The 22,522-nt window shown below is 35.5% G+C and overlaps 1 protein-coding gene across 1 annotated transcript in view; it reads right to left on the reverse strand.

The window, feature by feature from the left end:
- ARMC3 (armadillo repeat containing 3) overlaps nucleotides 1-22,522 on the reverse strand; it is a 67,880-nt gene that overhangs the window by 16,466 nt on the left and 28,892 nt on the right. Inside the window, exons 8-12 of the mRNA XM_088150448.1 lie at nucleotides 20,075-20,258; nucleotides 13,181-13,333; nucleotides 12,965-13,070; nucleotides 2,128-2,377; nucleotides 70-206 (exon numbers count right to left, since the gene is read on the reverse strand). Of these exons, the coding sequence (XP_088006574.1) occupies nucleotides 70-206; nucleotides 2,128-2,377; nucleotides 12,965-13,070; nucleotides 13,181-13,333; nucleotides 20,075-20,258 (830 nt within the window). The remainder of the gene's footprint in view (nucleotides 1-69; nucleotides 207-2,127; nucleotides 2,378-12,964; nucleotides 13,071-13,180; nucleotides 13,334-20,074; nucleotides 20,259-22,522) is intronic.

Genomic DNA, 22,522 nt, shown 5'->3' on the forward strand with positions numbered 1-22,522 from the left:
TAAGTCAGCATTAAAACAGTGATCTGATCTCACCATCAGCAGCACCACCACTTTGGCATCTCAACTCACCCCAGTCTGGTCATTTCAGCTGCTGTTGACTCATCACTTGCACAGACCATAACAGCCCAACAAGCATTTCTTCGGACTTCGTCATTCTTAGAATGCAGAAGCTTAACGAGCGGTTCAAGACCACCAGAATTTCGTAACTAAAAGGCAACATTTATATAAACTGGTTGGCAAGGACTGCATGCAACCTAAGGAGCAAGATTGCTACCAAGAATGCTTACTCGATTAGGACTGAACAATTAAGGCTGTACTTATAGTGAAATAGCCCTAGAGATTTCCTTTCTAGCCAAGGTAAGGTAAATTCTGCAAAGAGAAGTGGAAGGACTTGGCTTTTTCCACAGGGACTGGGATAGGAGGTTTGAGGTACCCAATAGTGAGGCTGAATGTTATAAAACTGTTTGGTCCTTTTCTTTCAGTATGGCCACTGGAGTTTTCTTTTAATTATTATATTGTTTTCATCCTTGTTCCACTCTTGTACAGGTAGTCCTCGTTTAGCGACCACAATTGGACTGGTCACTAAGTGAAGTCGCGACTCTGCTTACAATCTTACTTCAGCTTTCTTTTGCTTTACAGACTTCAGAAGGTTGTAAATGGGAGGATTGGTCATAAAGTTCCTTTTCATCACCATCATAACTGTGAACGGTCACTGTCCAAGGCAGTCGCTAAACTACCTGTAAGTCAAAGAAATGGCTGGAATGCTGGCCACTGCTGAAGACCATGCCATGTTAGGAGGAATACTGCTAATTACTGAACCTTCCTAGCTCTCCTGCTATTGTACTCCATTATTGGTTGCTATTCAGTTTCCATTTCTGAACAAGCAACAAAGAAGCTGATGAGGGATAGCAGTTAACTTTCTGTGAAGTGGTGCAGAAGCACTCTTCCCTGAGGGAGAAGCATGTGAATGGGTAACATCAAGGAGGAAGAGGTGAATAACCAGATATACTCTGGAAGGAAGCCCAACAAGAATAGACAGTGCCTTCCCTAAAATTTGAAACCAGCATCAGGTCTATCCACCAATAAGGAATGGTATTGCAGCTTTTCCAAACTAATTAGGCACAATTTCTAATCACAGATTTACATGCTTATTTACAAACATATGGATCTGTGAGTAGGTACATCAGCTAGAACAGAGTGACTGCATTAGATGTTGGCCAACTTAAAACTTGTGTTAAAATTGTATTTGGAGAGCTAACAGAGGTGCCATGTTGCCAATCTCTGAGCTCAAATATATGCAAATAGCCTTAAACTGACTAGTAGCATTGAATTTCAGAGTAAGGTCTCTCCTTGTACTGCTATTTGATAGGGCTGTGCCAAGCTTTCAAAAGAGGTGCTTTGCAAAGAGGTGGTGTGAGGGAAGCATCCCTCCTCAAAATATTAAAACAGCCATGTCCGTAGTGGCTTTGCACTGCTAGCAGTCCCACTGGAAGTACTATTTGTGCATCCACACGCACAAGCAGGCAGATGGAGAATGACTTCGAAGCAGCCATCAGACTTCCAAAGGAGGCAGCCAACTGCAACAAGATGCTGCAGGGAGGGAAATTTTGCTTGCGCTAACATGTTTTACAAAGCATCTCTTCAAAATGCTTTGGACAGTCCTATGATTTAACAAAATTGCAAATGAAGAACCTGGAGACTAGGCATTTTTCTACATGGAAAACACGAACTTTACAACAAAATAATGACTGTAGTTTCTACTGATTACATCCATCATTTTTTTCACCATGCTCAGTGAACCAGGATAAAATTTCCCTTCAGAATTTACATATACTATAGCTAAGCTAAAGCTGACTTATTTAGATACTTTTTTCTGATTCACAGTGCAATTTTAAAAACCCACTTGTCCTTTGAAATTTTTCAAATCTGGCTGAGAAGCCAGATTGTAACTAGCATGAATACAAGCATTGCGAACTGCTTATTGCAAACTGACTGATATTATTAGAGCACCAAAACTTTGACCTTTACTTGGAAACATAGCAAAATATGCTGATCCAAGAAAGCTACATGATATGAAAAATGCCATGATTTGTTTTTCCCAATATAGAGGACACACATATGCCTTACCTCAGTTCTGGCCTCAGCATCACAACCCATAGCAGCCACAGCAAGAGCTGCTCTGCTCTGCACGATACTGTTAGTGGAATTCAGTGGTTCTACAATGGCAGTCATAAAACCATGGCTTTGGATGGTGAGACGTAATGGCTCCTGCATGGCCAAGTTTGTAAGAACAGAGGCAGCACTAGCCACAGCGCCGTCTCTTTTAGAGCTCAAAACACTGATCAGCGGTTCGATGCCTTCAGCTTCAGCAACAGCACTAGGAAGTGGGAAAAGGGAACAATCACAAAGATGTATTAACCTTCCCCAGGCGGCTTACAGCAATTAAATCACACATGCTGAAAATACAGCAATAAAACGTCAATAAAACCCAAACACTTTCAATGAAAATATAATAAAAAATAATGAAACTTCCAAATTCCACTAGTTAAAACATCCAGCCCCAGTAGTATTAAAATCAGATTCAGTTACAGTTAAATCCAAACTGGAACAATAATATCCCATTCAGGGGAAGGCTTGAGAAAATGAATGGGTCTTGAGGGTGTTCTTCAGATCTGAAGTGGTGGGACCTGATAGCAGCCCCTTTCCCATAGGCTCAACCACCTGCTAAGCACAATGAATTCTGGCTGAGCATGATGTGCCAATAAGGTCGCTGAATAAACCATGGCTTATTTTAAGGCAGTAATATGCACAGAATCATTGTTTATTTTGATCCACTGATTGCAACTGCAACGTATTGCCTAAATACTGATGCATGGTTTGGTTGTGGCTTCTAGGTTTTGGGGCCTTGCTCAATGCTCTGACCAGCTTGTAGAGATGCAGAGTCTAAGCAGCAAGAAAGGAAGGGAAAACAAATCAGGAGTTGAACAAATAAGCTCTAATATGATGCATATCAGAAGTGAAAGACTTAAATCGTACCATGTTTAAGGGCCATTGAATTTAATGTCACTAATTATTAAATAGATATTCATAGGATTATAGCTTTATAGAACAATCATATTCTTGTGCAAGTTTACTCAAAAATAAGTCTGATGGGACTCAGTGGAGTTTTTCCACAGATAAGTATTTATAACATTCCAGCCTTACATCAGAGCATATATTATACCAAATATTTTTATTTAACTATGACTATTTTTAAAAACAAAAATAACTTGTGAAGAAAACCCAGGCCATTCATTGGACTCATTCATTTATTCACTGAATTAATATTTCATCTTTCTTCCAGGAAGTTAAGACAGGGTAAATCACACTCCTTCCTCCAATTTACTCCTCCCACCCCCCAACAACCCTGGGCTAAAGTAGGCTGGGCTAAAAGAGAATGAAGGCCCAAACTCATCCATTGAGCCTCTATGGCTGGGGGTGGACTTGAACCTGGATCTTCTCTGATCTAGACCAACTCCTTAAATACTATATTACATGGCCCTGGTGAGGCAGTAGACTTTTACCCTTTTGTTCCTCTTCTTATTTGTAATGGAGAATTTAGAGAAAATACTACATGTCCTTAAAAATGTTAAGACCCTTCTTTCTCCTCTTCTCCTCTCATCACAATTTGGCTATCTATAACTAGATTATGGACAAATTTTACTTTTACTCCTTTTTCACTGTGAGCTTCTTTAATCTGAGCATACACTTCTTCCTCTTATCAGCCTTCATAATATATTTTACAAACAATGAAAGGCATGTGCTCAACTATCACTGCATCATCATTTTATAGCAGACCCATCTGTTTGTTAAACAAAACTTGTCAGAGGTGTTAACATAAGGAAATAAACAGATGGGAATCTCAATTATTCATAGAATCTCCCACTTATATCACCAACCTATATGTCCCACTGAGTTCAACATCATTCGTAGCCAGATATGTTTAGACATACAATCCTACAGCGCTCAGAAGTCTCATTGAGCAAAATGGAGTTTGTTCCCCAGTTGGAGGATATAAATTTGCAAGTTTAATGTCCTTTACCATAAATATAAAATGGAACAAAGTAGCAATTGATATTCTCTGTTCATGGTTATAAGCAATTTATTACATTTCTTTTGTTTATTTTTATTTATATATCAAATTTGTCACTATGCATCTTGTTAAAAAACTACTCTTTTATTAAGTTTTATTAGTTATACCCAACTAAGTTTCTTCCCAAGAGTTTTCTATCCAGTTTATAGAGTCTAGCCAATAAGCTTCAATCATGGAACAACATTCCACACCTTTTGAATCAATCACAGAGCTATTGTTAGTTACAAAGTTCCACCATTCCAAGGGATGCAACTCTGATGTGGGAAAGCAGCACAGAAGTGAGATGTCAGGATCCTCCCTCCCATCTTTGGAAAAAATGCCCCAGTTCTGAAAAATTATACAGGAGCTGGTGAGACAAAAATCATAGGAGGGGTATATTCATCTTCATATATTTATTTTCAGAAAAGTTTTGAGGACACCTATGTTTTCTGAGAGGTATATCCTGTTCATATTGAGCTTAAAGATTTTCAGTGTTTGATAGCGAGTGTTTTATTTTATGTGCACATTATATTGTGTGGTTATTTTATTGTGAACCTGTGATGAAACACTTCCTTCTGCACTGCACAAGAATTTGGATCTTTGTTCTCAAAGACAGAATGAGATAGTCAACAGTAAATACTTAAATACTGATACTGAATATTCATTCATGCTTTACTCAGGCTTTTCTAGAGAATAATAAGTTGCAGAAAAAAACAATCCAAATTTATACCCACCAGTCTTTCTCTCTTTTTGGATTCCAATCTGATTATTTGAATCCAATGTTTCATTTTATAGTGTATTCCATAATACACATAATCAAGTGTATTGCATTCCAAAATCTAGTTAATTACATCCATTTTTATGCCACCTATTCTCAGCACTGACTTCACTGAGTTTGATGGGACTTATATTTACTGTACAATAAACTCAAATGAATGCAGTCAGATTTGCAATCTATTGAAACATTGTAATCAAAATCTCAAAGAGAAATAATAATAAATTTACTAAGGAAGAGTTAATTAAAATATAGAAGGAAATACAATTGTCAATATAAGAATTAAAAAAAAATCCAATGAACTGGTAATTTTTAACCTTGTCCTAATAGATTTCTTTCTTAGATTATAGAATGAAAAAGCATGAAAAATACATAAACAAAATTTCTATCTCAAAGTCAGTCTTTAGGCTTCAGCAAGGCATCTCCCTTGATTCCATCTATTCAAGCAATAGAAATTTAAAAGAAGCAGGAAGTAACAAATGTCCCTCCCTCCAACCCAAGATAACAAAGAAAAAAATAAAGTATCACTCCTTTCTTAAACAGAAAAGATTTTCCATATTGAGTGTGAATGGTAGGTAAAACTAATTTATGATAGAAATTAACTGGTAGCCATAGCAACTTCAAGAGCCATATTTTGATCAACTAATCCCAAAGTCATAGGAAGCAATGTTTCACCTAGCTTAGTACTGACTCTTCAATGACTGCCAATTAATCTTTGTGGTTTAAAAAGGAGTTTTATATACATCACTTTGGAGATATCAGGGACTCAACCCTTTAACATCTGTACATATAAGTACAGACCTTCCTATTACGCTGCCAATACCTGCATCCCATGCAATGAGATTTCATAATTTAATGACTTAAGGCCCTGATTTAATTACCTGAAAATGTAGTTTAGGGTTAGGATATAAGACTCTTTCTTCTTTGTGACCTTTCTGTAATCCCACACATGGGACTGATTATATTCTGGCCAGCACAGCAGGAGCTTTCAGGAGCTTTCTTCTTGCACAAAGGGATGCTATTGCTATTCCTGCTAAAAAGGTTGTGATAAATTCTACAGGCTGTCACTAGGGGTCACTGTTATGTCGTATTAACTCCAACAAAGAATCTATGTATTATTTAAGGATAATTATAAGAGGATCCAGTGAAACATTTATAAATTAGGCAAATAATAAAATAAAATGTCAAGGTATTTGCATAAATATTGTTGTATATAAATTCTCATGTGTTACTCTTGAAAGCCTGCAGTAATATTCAGTTTTGGTATGTTTCAACAATCAGGTTATTCATAGTTGTGGCTAAGAGAGAAGAGCTGAAATTGTTCTTTGGAGATCGCATTTGGCCAGCTATACTAACAACACTTTTGCTAAAACTTCCAGTGATATTTGTGATCTTTCCAAGGAATGTACAACAAATACCTGCATTTTGAATGCAGTGTCACTTGGGTTGCCTTCCAACCATTTTTCTTTTTTCTTTTTTGGGCCAACAAAATTAAATTGAAAAACCACAGCTAAGCGTAATGAGAAAGGATGTATACTGATTTTATCCAATTACCAGGTAAACCTCATTCCTCAGGAGGAATATCAACACAACTGTCTCGTAACAAACTGTCAGACCATTTTTGTTCTTCTGATAATCTGATATCCTAAATCAATTGTCTTTAGTAATATTACATTTGCAAACAGCTAGAGATTTCCAAGAAATTATATGATGTGGAGATTCCAGCTGTTGCATGGATAAGTATGCAATTACTCAGACAACATCACATCAAATCATACTGTTATTTCATTTATTTCAAAGTGCATTCTGCTATGTCTTGTTGGTAATTAGACACTCAACCCAGTCGATTCTACCCAACAAAACAGTCCTTGCTGAACGTACCTTCAGTTGCACTCATCTCTAGATAACTTTTGCAATAATGTTTTCCAGATGTATGGTTGATATTATGAAAATGGAAAAATGAGATTGACTCCCATAAATTAGTAATTTGGTCATACTGAACATGACACACAAATCAGTTTAACAGTGCTACCCGATAATTCCAAATTCAATTACTGTAAAACATATATATTTTAAAAAAGAAAAAAATGTGTTTGTGCTCATTTAGGTATTCTAATAGAAGAGAATGTCTGTACCTCAGAGTCGAACTGTGGAGTTCTTGATGCTCTCTGAGTTTGGTTTGTTGCTTGCAGACATTTCATCACCTGACTATGTAACATCATCAGTGTGAGATCAGGTCTCACACTGATGATATTACCTAGTTGGGTAATGAAACATCTGCAAGCGAACATCAGAGAACACCAAGAACTCCCCATTTAGGTATTGCTGTGTGGAAAAAACCCCTGCCTATTTCTCAATATATCCTTCCCCAATACCTTTATTCCTCCAGCCTACTATGCTCTCTCCCGAAAATGTATTTGGGGCCACCACCTTTACTTTCTTCATATCCCTTTTCTGTGAAGACTTCATCTTAATTCCATAGTTTTTAATCCCCCCTGTAAGAATCCAGAGTGTAGAAACCAGCCTTTTCCAATCTAGCAACTCTCATGTTTCTTTAGCCTATCTTTCCCAAGAATATGCTGACTGGGAATTTTGGAAGTTCCAGTCCAACCTGGCTGGGCAAAATTGGTATAAAATATAGAGGTTTTGGTTCCTATTCCTCACTGTCTGTCTTGGTCTCTACCTTGGTCAAGAAAACCCCTGTACACTGGGACACAACCTTTCAGATAAGTAACTACTTGAGGTCAGTTAATTCTTACTAAAACTTTCATGATCAAAGTTTCCCTAAATTGTTTTCCATTAAGTTTAAAAAAACAAGTACCCTCCCCCCGCAAAATAGCAAGCCAAACAAATTCTATATTTGAATAACTTCTGTGTAGTGAAGAATGGACTATGGTGATCTGTTGCTAAGAATAATTAATAATCCTAAAGTTCATTTTAAACTGTTATATGTTCCCCTAATCTTTTTTGCACAACAGCTATTTCTCTGATGGACTTGGGAAGCTTCTGCTAATATAAGATTGATAAGGCAACTTACAATCTTACATTTAGCAGCTTATTTATTTATTTTATTTATTTAGTAAACTTGTCCCCGCCCATCTCCCCACAATGGGGGACTCTGGGTGGCTTACATCAAATTAAAATCATAAATACATGAATAAAAGTTATAAAAAAACCACAGGTCTTATGTCTGACCTGTATTCCATAGCGGTAGAAGTGAATACATCAATTACCTCAAGTAACATGTTTTCAGAAGAGAACTGTATAATGGCCAATAGATGGCAGTAATGCTGTAAATTAGATGCCAAACCAGAAGAAGAGAGTGTTGCCTGTTTAATCACTGATCAGAACCTACTTTGAACACCAGGCATGATTTTGATTATTTCCTAATTAGATTGATGGGAAATGGCCTATTGCTGGCTCCCTCTTGGCTAGTGTTCAGGAAAGCAGCTAAGGCAGTGCATTGAAAATGACATTTGTTGGGCTGCTGTTATCTTTGGTATGTTTACTTTATTTCTATTTGTATTGTCTTATTATTGCTAATTTTATGTCTGGTTTTAGGTTTGTTTATTTTACTTTTCAACTGTTCTGATGGACTGCTGTTTTTATTGCTCTTGCTCTATTTTATAGGCTGTTTGAATTTGACTGTGAGCCACTCAGAATCTTTGGATGGAGATGATATATCAATGTTTTATTAAATGCAATAACAAGACAATGGATGAACCTCCCCCCTCCCCCATCCTTGTTGAACAGGTCACAAGAAGTGACAGTGAAATTGGGATGGATGGTGACAAGCAGCTGAGCTCATGTTTATCTTCCTATCTTTCAGAAAACCTGTCTTCCATTTTGGAAATGGAAACTCTGGCACATACTCTTAAGCAGAAATAGGCTATATAAATGAACAATATTGTTGCAACATCAGCAGATGTTATACCTCCACTGGCCGGGAAAATTCCCTAATCAAAATCACCAAAGTAGGGAAGATGATATCATGAATTGGGCCTTCCACAATCTGGTAGTTTTGAAATGTGTTGTTTATGTTCATAATAGTTGGGAGCATATATGCATGTCTGGGGATACATTTATTTTGTGATTTTTAGATTTTAGGTCAGTATATGCTAATTTATATTATTTAGTGCATGTAAGCATATGATGTGGTCCAATTATTTAAGATTTAGAAATAAGATTAATAAGGAAATTATATTTTACTTAGCTGTGTAGTATGTTGGTACTAAGCAGGGTTGGGCCTGCTTAATGCTTGGAGGAGGGCCACCAAGGAATTTCAGGGCTATAGTCGAGACTGGGAAGCCAAAGAAGAAATCAGAAAACAGCACTGGCAAACCACTTCCATACTGCTGCCACAAAAACTATATGAATAGTTTATAATATCACCAGAAGTTGAGATCAACTCAGAGGCCTTAATTTTTTTAATAAAGGAATGGAATTTATTTATTTATTTATTTATTTGGAATGCTTTTATGACTCTTCATTCATTTTTACTCTTAGCAACACATTTTCAAGCAAAAAAAAAAAAGAATCATTTTACATCTAATGTGCTAAATGATTATAAGATAATTCTAGCCTCAAATGTTTTGGCAAAATTTCTGTCCGTATGTCAGCTTTCAATCAGTTGAATGAAAGAAACTAATCACATTAACTTGCTTTTGCCTCCGTGGTAAAGCAAGCACTAGAAATTAGCATATAAAATTGTGCTAGATATGGAAACAAAATTGGCTTTACCACAATTTCATATCCTTTAGGTCATGGAGCACACACATATAAAGAAGTTCCTAGAGTTAAAATGATAACATGTTCCCGACATCAAGATTCTAGTCATTAGTGACTTCCAGGAAAGAAATGGAGGACTGAAGATGGTTCTGCAAAAAATGGAGCTGACGACTGTGGTGAAATGAAGAGCCGACTGTGGTGAAATGAAGAGCCGGCGAGTAGAATGCTCTTTGATAATTCCTCTCCGCATAAGAAGAGGACTTGAGATCACCCACAAGTGCTCTAGACAGCTGCCCCTTGTAAGCTCTGGGAGACAAGGGAATAACCATCTTGCTCAAACCACAGTTGGCACCTTTGAAAGGACACTAAGTTTGCATACTTCCTTTTCTAATCATTTTTGGAAATTGCTTGTTAACTGCTTTTCAGCTATTAGGAACCTTTGGATCAACAGGTTTTACAGCACCAAGTGAGTTTCCTTTAATCCTTAGCAAAAGAAGTTTTAAATACAAGTTTAAGAACTTAAATTTGGGGGGAGGGAGGAATAAATAGCAAAAGGGTGGTTAAAACTTTGATTTTAGAAAGTTACAAATTGACTAAGGGTCCAGATAAATTTGAAATAAGATTTTGGAATCAATCATAAAGAAACCTTTCCATGGGAAAATCCTTTTGTTTTGAATTTAAAAAAAAAAAAGATAAGATTTTAAAAATTGGTCACTAGAGGGAACTAGAGGGAACTAAAGATTACAATTAAAGGAGAATACTTAAATTTGACTTACTAATACAGAATGAAGCAAAATATTTTAACATTGGACATATTGAGTGATATTTTTGAACAATGGACCCAAAAGTTTTTTTTAAGAGGGTCTGCCTCTATAGATAGACTGGGTCTAAAATATATTAGGGAAGAGGAACAAGTTCTACCTGACAAGATTGAGACTGAGTTGAAAGTGGATTTAAAAATGACAGGCTACAAGGATGACATGGAAAAAGATGTTACACTGGACATACAAAAGAAACCAGCTGATGCCTTAATAATGAAAAGGGATATACAAATAACAAACCAAGAGAGTGACCTGGGTAATTTTCCTATATTGGATTTACGAAAGAGGCTTGTTAAAGTTTTGAAGAATTTTGTGAGAAGGGACGAAGAAAAAATGAAAAGAAATCAAGTTTTATGACATTATTTGAAGGGACTAAAAATTAAGATTGTTAGAAGTAAAAGGAAGGAATATAAAGTTGGTTTATTTCATGAGGGTTAAAATAGATACATAGTTATCCCTAGTAATCCTTAATGGACTTTTGCTGACATCAGGACTGAAAAGATGATGTTTTATGGATTTGTTTACAGTTAAGAGATGGGATATGGGAAGAAGAAATCATTAGTTGCATTTTAAAAGAAGGTAATAAATTACTAAAATTGTTTATATTTGTTGTGATGAAGGTGGGAAGTCATTTCTTTATATATTTCTTTACTACATTCTTTTCTTTCTCTTCCTTTTCTCTTTGTTTTTCCCTTTTTCCTTTCTTTTCTGCACTTTCTATTCTTTCTTTTTATTCTTCTATTTTTTCAGTTTGTATTAGTTTTTACTGTTGTAATTATAATCTTTAATAAAATTACTATAAAAAAGATTCTAGTAATTAGCAATCACTGGAGCTAAGCACCAAATTTGTCCCTTTCTCAAATCTGATTACAAAAGAAGTAGAAACTATATGGGATCACCCTCTAGAGAGTTGCTTTCATAGGTGAATCCTCAAAAGGCTGTATCAATCAAGTTTAAAATAATTTCTAACTGTAGAGAAGAGCAGGGCAATTCTAGCAAGGCTGGGCCCTAGAGGCACATAGCTGGCTGAAACGCTAGCTACAACTGACATTATGAGAAAGGATTATCAGAGACTATCTACTTCACTTTTTCAGAGAATGGATGAGCGGATAGGATAATGTCTACACAAAATGAACAATATTTCAACTAGTAATGTTAAATTAATGTCAGTGGCTATTAGAGTTGAGTGAATAATTTGTGACATAAAATGTACTGGATACATTATATCTTTATCACTTCATGGAATATCTATGAGCCAATAGCTTTTTTCCATTTTGCTTATTATTTGCAATAGACCAAGAAACCTTTTGCAAATTTCATTGCCTTACATACTTTAAAAGTTTGACTACTTGCTCATTTGAGTTTGTTCATTTAAGTCACATGTAGTTTTCTCACTGAGTGAACACAGCCCTTCTAAACTTAGTGAAGAATGGAAATAAATGGAAAAGAAAAATGTGCATATGTGAGTCTGCATGCTGACAACTTGTTCTCATGAAATTTTCTGCTTAAGCACACAAATGTTTGCCAGTTACAGGGAGATGAAGGAATGCATCTGAAACAAGTACCAGACATAATCCTGATTATCCAATCAATAGTTGTTTCCTGATAAAATTCTCCAACTGCCAGTCAAAAATTCTGATTATGTTTAATCAACCAAACAGAAACTTAAAATTCCCCCTACCTTCCTTTCTTTTGTATAGAATGGTGAAACAGTTTACCACAGTGTAATTAGAGAAGCTTCAAAACAACTAAGCAACTTGAAAAAACAACTAAGTTGGGACTGAACTTAATTCCCCAAGCACATTTTACAAAGATAAATTTACAGAAGTATATTCAGCACAGAGGACACTGATATATATCTAATATAAATTCTGATGATTGAATAAGTATCCGCACTGCAGCCAAATTTCCTTGATGACAGAATATACTAATAACATTTTCTTCTTTGGGCAAATGTTATATTTAGATAGTTTGTTTTCAGCTAGATCCAACCATCCACTTCCTTTTAGCACATATTCTTAGCTGCATGCTCTTTAAACCCCTTTGGTGAGTCTAAACTCTATGTGGATTGGACTTTTGACATTTAAATTCTGGAGCTTCTAGTTAGTGTTAAAACAACAATATCTATACATATTTGTGGTTATAACAGAAAAGGGAGATTCCAAAGTAACCCATTTTTAGCAGAATGTAAAACATTTCTAGGGTTCCCTGTTTTGCTTTTCTTGCTTAGCTTTTCAAACTTTCCAAATATGCAAGACTACACATTTTCCAGAGAAAAACACACCCAGACCTTATCTAGAATCACAATACAAAGGTTGCATATTAATAGTAAAGAAAATAATGAAAAAAAAAACCCATGCATGCAGCCACGCTTAATTAATCAAATGGCACAGAGATGGCATGTGAAGTGAAATAAAAGTAACAAAGCACTGTGCCAAATTTCCTACCCATTGGATAAACCGGATAAAAGGGAAAATATGTATTTCCTGATTAAAGTGTCCAACAATCCTCCATTCATCTTGAGCTTACCTTACATTGGCAAGATGGGCGGTTGTCAGATTAACGAGAGCTGTAGCAGCAGCTTCTTTTACCTCTTCATTTTCGCTGCTTAGCAACTGAACGAGCTGGGGAATTCCTAGGAGAGGAGAAATGTATACATGCAGTTTTAAATTAACCATGGAAACATGGTAAATTGTTAAATATTTTCCTCTGGATCATAATTCCATTGTCACCATAACTATTTACCTAGAGCTCCAAGGGTTTGTTTGCTAGCTAAATTCTCACACATAACAGAGATGGCTTGAGAAGCAGCTATTTTTGTTCCTTCATTATCTGTTCCCAAAAGGGTGACAAGACATTTTTCAACTTCTTGTTCATTCAGGATTTTTCTGCTTTCAGCTGTTTATAAAGAATAACAAGTCATCAGCAATACCAACATTCAGTTAAATAAGACACCACATGGAAAGAAAGAAAGCAAAATATCAATTTCTATGCATATGTTGTTGCTAGCAAATGTTAACATTACTAGACTAATGTAGATCTAAAGTATCAGCCTTTAAACAGATTCAAACATGGTGAGGTCTGCAGAAATAAAAGGATCTTTATAAACCAGAAATGTATTTCTAATCAGTAGCTCTAAGCAAGTGGGTTTATAGTATTAGAGATTATGTTCACTTTAAACAAAACATGCGTCTGCACCCCTCAGATCTATTCTCACTAGGGTACAATGCTTCCACTCAATTAGTGCTAATAGGAGCCATGTGTATGGAAATTAAAAGGTCATCCTTCCAGGAGAGATACTGTGTATTTGACAGTTGCAGTGCTAATCAAATTAATGCACAGGCTAGATACAATGGAAGACTGCTTAAAATGTGCTTTATTCCTCTTTCACGGATTCCTCTACTCTCCATGCAAGTTCGGACCAACAGTCAGAGAAAAAAAGGTTGTTAATGTGCCCAATTCCATCACCTGAGGCTAAGCATTTATGTGAATGCAGTATACTTTGACATTACTGTACTGATGTATACATCTTTATATTTAGTGAAGTCAAACTCAGAGATTTCTGTATTCATTCAGGATCAGATATAGAATCTAAATGACTTGCCACCCACAATTCTTTCTAATGCAACAGTGACGAATAAGACAAATTGCAAAGATGCCTGCTCCCCACCCCATATCATGCACAATTAGTATGTGGATCAACAATGCTACCATTAATGTTTTGTATCCTAGTTAATACCTAAAAAAGTATTATTGCTTTTAGCTTAGTTTGTGCAGAACAGGAAACATAACCTGAAAAGTATTCTGGAATGCAAGATATCATGAGAAATGCAGATTTTTCTGGATCTGTACTGCTCCATTTAATTTAATTTAAGCACAAAAATAACCTGAAGCAGATCTGCTGTTCTTCTGAGAAGCAGTTAAGGTTTAGATTTAACATGTTTAAATTAAAAATGTAAGTATTATATATTATTAATTTTAATAAACTCAATTTATTGCTAAATCAAAACATAATACCATAATTATTAAATGGTTTAATAATTGTATGTATTGCATTTAATATATTTAACCTAAAGAAAGGATACTTTTAGGTATAAAACAATTATCCAATTAATTCTGATGGCATTATTCCAATTCCAATACATAGTAAGGACAAGTAGCTCTTAAAACATTATCTTTACACCAGATCTGAAATGTTACATTGGTGAGAAAGGCAGAAGAAAATAGGGCATTACGGGTGTAAAGCACACTTTGGGATCTTCTAAATTATTGATGCATTGTTTTAATTTATAGTTCAACTGAATTCTCAGGACATCTCAATGGTTTTGTTGTCATTTGTTCCTTTATTTCTTAACCTTTAATGGCATGTCTCAAATTTCTCTGTCCCTCAGCATTCCGAGGGCTGTCTTTAATGGATGCTTGTGGAAACACACTAACCTAGCAGTTTGGCGATATGGAGAAATACAGATTAATTCTGGAACTGAAAAAACCCCCCATTATTTTTAATGAGACCTTTTCTTCAGCTTAAAATATTTATTTCATACATTATAATAATAAAAAATCAATATATTTTTCATTAGATGCCTGTCTACTTCATTTGCTCAGATAATTTTACCTTCCAAGCTGGTTAATAGGGAGTTTTGGTGGATGTTTGTTTTATATAAGACTACTGAACAAAAGAAAGCAGAAATGTGGCTTGCCACAGCAGCCATGTGTAACAGCAAGCACTCCAGAGATGGCATTAATTGGGATTACAGATTGGCTTGACTCATAATGGACTTTGCCTCTGGCTTGATGCTTGCCAAACTTGTGTGTAATCCCTGCAAGTGGTCTCTAGAGGGGTCTCCATTCTTCAATCATTTGGTTTTGATATAGCAAGTTATACTGTATGTTTTCTGGTATCTGAAACAAAAGTGCACATTATATTCTCATTCTTCCTGTACAGAGCAGTTATGATAAAAGGATACTTGAAATATTCACTATGTTTTGAGTCTGAAATTTGAACAAAAGGAAACAAGCTTAACTTTCTCCAAGCTTAGTAAAATAAATTAATAGGATTAAGAGAAAATTAAAACCACTAGAAAAACAGATTTTAGTGATGTAGGAGACAGGACAGTATTGTTTCCATGGAATGAGACTGAAATTCCCCAGAGATAAAATCCAGTTGAATATAGAAAAGATTATTTATCACATAGGTAAAACTTGGATGGATACCACTTACTAACGGTAATACTAATACAGCAATTACTATAGTATGATATTAATAATACAGTATGACAAAATCCATACTTTTCAGTACATAACAAATGAAAATGGATACCTGCTTAATAGTTCCATTCAATATATAGCGAAAAGCACTCTGAACTGATTCAAATTTATTCTCAGAGTATTTAATTTAAGAATTACTGCCTGAGAGCTTTTATTGTTTTTACACATTGTTAGTGGCCAGACATTCTGGTCTGGTAATGCTAAACACTGATTCCCCAAAATGTTGCCTGTGGTTGTTAATGGGGAGGTGGTAATAAAAGTCAAGATTGTGGCTTTGATCATGGAGCTGTGACCACCATCTTGACTTTTTTGACTCCCCCATACCCCTGTTTAATTCCCACCATGCTTCAGGGCTCAACTGATTTTATGTTTTACATTCTTTTAACTAAATACCATGCTATAAAGCTACGTGTTTTTCTGGGCCTCAAAGATTTACTTTGAGAAGATCAACAACATCCTATAAAGTTAGAGACAATGGTGGGGAGCAATCTCATCAGTTTGCTTTCTGGTAAATCAGTGTATTTATTTTAGTGACCATGCACACTATGGTAGCCATTTTACAAAACCACCCGTAACATTGCAGACTGACTCAGAATGGTTGAAGACTGCACTAAGTCATGGTTTAATATTGTATGGCTAGCAAGAAGCCCACCCAAGACTCAGAATTCGGCTCCCCACTTATTCTCTTTCACAGAAAGAAGGGGAAAAAACTATTTAAAACTAGCTCTTATTAAACAAGCCAATTCCATTATGTATTGTTTGAAGATGGACTACTTAAAAACAGAGCAGCTTACTGCAACAATGTCAGATTTCCTAGAATGTGAGACCAAACCCTCTTGGCTGCATGAAAAGAAAGCATCCAGTGGGCCTTAGAGCAGCAGCATCTTCTTGCTTGTACACAAAGCACCTGAGATCCAAGGTCCGTATGAGGCTTCAACATTTTTCTGTTGCTGTGACTCCTGGAGCCTTCTTCTACCATAACTGCTGAAAACTGGCATATGCTTCTTCCATTTTGAGGCAGGAAACACATGACAACTGTAGAGTAAGTCCTAAAATAGACCTAACACAGTAGAAAAAAGCAAAATCCCTCCCTAAATCTCTGTATCTGTACAACATAAATGGACTTGCTTGTTTTGCATTATCATCCAGCTTTCTGTGAGTTTTGGCTGTTAAGGTTGTCCACCCCTGCATTATCATGGTTTACTAATATGTGAAAGCATGACATCCATACATTCCATGCTGTGCTTGTTTACTTGAATAGCTTGCTTTTATAAATTTAAAGGCTAAACTGGAGTTTGGTTGCAGATATATTATAAAAGCATAATTGTCTAGTAGTATTCCATTGTAGTTCAAAATATTCTTCAGCAACTGCCTTGTGTTGAAGTGGCACTCCTGCACAGCATGGTACTTGAGTGTTTAGAGGTCTATAGTGATAGCATTTAGGCTACTGAGTAACTGAATTGACCATTTCATACTCAGTGATTTAAATGGTAAAGATCCTGTGGAGGGAGCTGAATTTGAATGTTGATTCCAATAACTCTACTGACAGGTTAATAAGGCAACCCCAAATTACAAAAACAAGGAAAGTTTAAACCGAAATCAACTGAGCCATGTACAAAAACCACACTGAGTATAGCTTTGCTAAAAATGAACACAGAATGAAAGTGAAATTACCAGATCCAAACAAGTAATGAAAAGATAAAATAAATTATATGTACAGCCTGATCCTAAACATATTATCTGGAAGTAAGCTACATGAGTTTCAGTTGTCCTTACTTTCAAATAAGCTTCCTTAGGATTGCAACATAAAGTTTTCCTATGGGCATAAAGGCGGGGTATAAATGTTGATGTTGAATGGTCACTTCCATAAATCTAGCCTATAAATTTTAATTATAATGATCTTTTAATAGCTTACTATACAATCAAATTTGTCATTGGGAAGACAAAACACCAATACTGTAGAAGTAATCAAATCACTGCTGCTTTACACCCAAGCAAACAAGTAAACATGGCTAAACGTTCAGCAAAAATAATTCTATGTGTATTAAAACAAAAATTACAAGGCATTTCTAAAGATCAAATGACAAAGATTTAGCTATACAGTCACCAAGTCAGTCCGTCAGTCCCTCCCTCTCTCCCTCCCTCTCTCTCTCTCCTATTTTTAAAAACAGCACACAGCCTCACAGACAGTACCAACTGAAAGTCTGGTGAAATAATGTTTGATCATGTTTCTTAATCAACGTTCATCAAATTGAAAGCAGTTCAATCAAGAGGGCCTTCCTTGGAAAGGATGCAAAATAGCATCAAAGTCTTGAACTTTCTGTTGGGCTTAGCCATTATATATAGCAAAAAGATAGAGGTTCGAATCTTAAATTCATTTATTATATAATAACTTATCCTGGGAATATTCTTCTAAAAGTACATTTGTATAATTAGCTTCTTTATTCCCCATTTTTGTGGTAAAAACCGAAGCTTAAAGTATATACCAGATTGAAGACCTACTTGGATAGTGCTATTTCTCAGAAAAGATATCCATTGACAAATCTTTATTAACAAGTAGTAGAATAAAATAATAATAAACATATATTGTCCCATTAATATCAGCTTTAATTGGACTATGGTTTCCTTAGTTCCTAAAAATAAATCGAGAATTCAACCTGGTTACCAAACAGAGGAGGGGGCAGAGAAAAAGAAATAAAATGCATAGAAGAAGGTTTCCTGCATTAGAAACGATGTACAACAAATATACATAAATTAAAATAATAATGTGAGAGGAGCTAGAAATAACTAATAACCAAGAGATGGTTGAAATAAGAACTGTCTAAGTCTGTCACAGCTTATGTCATCAGAATCCCCTGAGAGACTAAGAATCCTATTACAGACAATAAGAAGTACATTATTCTCTATATTATTACATTTTGCTATATGGCACTGCTGTGCTTCAACTGCAGCTTGACAAATCACAATATAGATGCAACTCTGAGACATATTTAAACAGCATTGTCATGCTGAGTGCAACCTACTTCCATCCAGTCTGCTTGCTTCAGAATTCCATGGTGAATTCAGGAGCAGTAAACTGGTCATATAAACAAAGAATTACAAAATGGATCATTACAAAAAGATAAAATGAAGTGGTTAATTCATTGGGGACATTAATCTATAAGCCATTTTAAGCTAAATTATATCTTTGAAAGAAAATGTTTATGTCTTAACTTGTTCAGATTAGATAATGATGAGAAAGAATTAATGTTGGGAAGGAAAAATATTTCCTATGAGAAAATGCAGAAACACACTCCATATCTTGAGATCAGCTGTTTAATTAAATAACAAATAATTTCTTTTGCGAGAGAAGAAATTTTTTCTTACCTACATGCTATATTTATAAACAAATGGGTGCACAACATTTTAAAAAGTAGCTGCTATAGCATTTTACATTTTAATGAAGAGTGTCTGTGTGCACTTCTGTGTGTGTATGTGTATGTATGTGCATGTGTGCCCAGACAAGTACAGGGAGAGAGAAGGTTTGCAATAAAGTTCAGTGGCTTGGTTTCAGATATATTCAAGATGGCCCGTATCACCCTAAATTTGTCCATTCTGAAGCCCCACTGTGTAGAATATGCTGTAAAACAGCAATGGTATGCACATTTACTTGAATTTACTTCCAGGGTAGGGTAGGGTAGGGTAGGGTAGGGTAGGACAGGACAGGACAGGACAGGACAGGACAGGACAGGACAGGACAGGACAGTCTTTTTATAAAGACATGGAATATTTCTCCATGCTTCTTATATCAGTCTGGGTATTTAAACATACTCCATCTATATGCAGTGCACAGATAATAGTTGATGTGCTTATGCTGTGGTTTACTTCATAATATTCAAAGATAAAAGCTACTTACTTACCTTGCTTCCAAGAAATAAAGACATTGGATCTTTAATACAAGAAAGCACCCACCTTACCATTAGAAATAGTGAGACAGTTCTCTAAGACAAGAGGTTTGGTGCATTATGAACGTTAACTCCGAGAAGAGAAATTGGGAGAATCTTCCTATTGCAGGTGCCAGAATAACTTATCCAGCACTGGGTATTCTATCATTTGCTTCCTGACTCACGCAATGGGAATCTGGCAGAAAAATTGTCTTGTGCTAACCTGGGATGATGGAACATGCTCCCAGCCTCATTATCAAAATGTATGCCACTGCATTATACAGCTAATAATGTAGGATATGGCATGATTGACTCCTTATTTCAGGAGACTTTGGACAAACTCATGAGATCTAATAATTACATCTAACCATAAAAAGGAAACATTAATTGTTCACTCATATACTCTAAAGGCTTTTCCTAAGACATAGGAATTTCAACAATGACATACGATCATAGGCTGCTTTAGCAATAGCTTTCGCGGCATTCTTCTGAAAATCAGTTAGGGTGGAAACTTCAGTAAAGGCCAGGAGTTTTCTGAGACCCCCTGTCTCCTGAATCAGTTGCACAGTATCCACATCCTCAAGACAATTTGCCACAACTCCAAGAGCTTCTACATGTAGATCATTAAATTCCTATAATTTAAAAAGATGCAGATATTAAATCAGCATTATAAAAGCATTTAAAACTATGATTTTTACTGTTTTCTGACCACATATTACGGTATACTACATTTCCATAATGCAACTATCACTATTCGCATATATAAAAACAGTGGTCTGATAAACAAATATGCCTTGACAGGACACCCTGGTTGCAGCAAAACATTTGACAAGCTCTCCCATATCTTTGCTGGCAGCACAATAAAATGTTGCATGCTAGTTGCCAAGAGAGGGATCAGTAGCTGCTTATTAATGTTTCAGTGTTAATCTGGAGGGAACTCTTTAGTGGAAGGCCAGAAGACATTTTCTTGAGTGTTGAACTGATGAATTAACTATTTTATAAATGATCTGGACAATGTTGTTTATCACATTTGCAGATGACATAAAAATGGAAAGGTCAGTTACCAGCATAAAAAATTGAATGAAGATTTGAACGATCCTGACAGACTAGAATTCTAGGCTAAATCCAGTAAGATGAATTTCAAGACTTAAATATAAAATCTTGCATTTATGCCCACCCCCAACCTCAAATTTCAGAAGGTAGGGGAGATCTATTTTAAAAGTAATTTCTTAAAAGGGTCTGTTTCTGGATTAAAAAAAGAATGGGAGCCAGCTGTACCGTAAGGCTATTAAAAAGACAAATACAAGGCATCCAAGTGATAGGAAGTAATAATTCTGCATTAGTCAGGGCACATTTATAATAGTGTGCCCTATTCTGGATGTCATAATTTAAGGAGAACACTGACTAAGTGGAGCACATTAGGAAAAAGGGCAACTAGGAAAGGAAGGAACCATGAAACAAATTCTATGAAGACTAACTGAAAAAGCTGGTATGATTAGTGTGGAGAAAAGATGATTAAGGGGAAATATATGATATATTCTCTGTAGCAGCATCTGCTCTCTGGAACAAGGTTCCCCCCAAGATCCAGCTGGTACCTATTCTGCTGTTGTTTAGAAGTACTGTGAAGAACTGGCTCTTCACCCAGTCCTTCACTGAGGGAGAGTAAGACCCCTTGCTTCATTGTGCTTGCCATCTTTTATCTTTATTTTTTATGTTTTATTTTATTGTAATTTCTTTGATTGTTGTGAACCACTCAGAGTTGTTGAGAATCAGATGCATACAAGATTATTTCTATAAGACTTTTATGCTGAAGATGAAACAGAATTGTTCTTTGCTATTCAAGAGGACAGAACTAAGATCAATGGGTCAAGTTGCATGGAAGCAGATTTTGGGTAAAGTTCTCCAAACTCTTGGAGTCATATCTTTCGACTGAAACAGACTGCCACAGGAGATAGTGGATTCTCCTTTGTAAGTAAGTTAAGGATGAACAGTGAGATGATCTATCAAGATAACTGTAATGGTGCTTTACGTTACAGATTCTACCTTGAACAGGGTGTTGGGCTAGATGATCATTAGGACCCTTTCCAATGTTATAGCTTCATCTATACATAACATTAGGCCAAATCATGATTTGCTGACAAAGTTTCCACATAATTCTAATGAGCAAAACCACACATACTCACAAATAATAGATACAACTGACCCTGGGGATGGCTGGTACCTTGAAGACACTCCCTGAGTTTATTAACACCTAATTAACATCAGCCTCTTGGAAGTATTATATAGGAAGTTTGTTATTGTAGCATATTTTAATTAATTTTTATCTATTTTAATTAATGTTTATTCTGTTTTTGCTGTAAACCACCCAGAGTCACTCTATAGTAAGATGGGTGGTGACAAATTTGAAATATAAATAAATAAATAAACTACATGGTGGTTTTATGTAATATGTAAATTCATCAAATAAAATAATAGCTAAGAAGTTAATTCTCACATTGAGAAGACATCCCAAATGCGTGGATCTAACATTGGTGTCTGCACATACTGTTCATTCTAGAGATCCCCTCTAACTTGAAGAAATAAAAAAAAATCACTATTCCATATAATTAGAAAGCACTCTCTTTGTATGAAGAAAATCTGTGTGTATCTATGCATTTTATTAGTTTAGTTGACAATATTCCTTTAATAAATTAAAGAAATAAAATATTTTGTCAAACTCAAAAGTCTTCTTTAACCAAGAAACAACCCCAAACTGCCTTTTAACATAAGTATTGTCATTAAAGACATATTTCCTCATGTGTAAGAGAAGTGAAAATGACTCTTCTAACTTTCACATTAAGTACTGCATTTTCTTACATCCAAATTTCTTCAGTTTGAATTGATTAACTGACTAAAA

The sequence above is a fragment of the Python bivittatus genome, unplaced genomic scaffold, assembly GCF_059951505.1.
Source record: "Python bivittatus isolate LINGU-HERP-01145 unplaced genomic scaffold, Pbiv_v1 ctg000610_np1212, whole genome shotgun sequence".
Classification (NCBI taxonomy): domain Eukaryota; kingdom Metazoa; phylum Chordata; class Lepidosauria; order Squamata; family Pythonidae; genus Python; species Python bivittatus.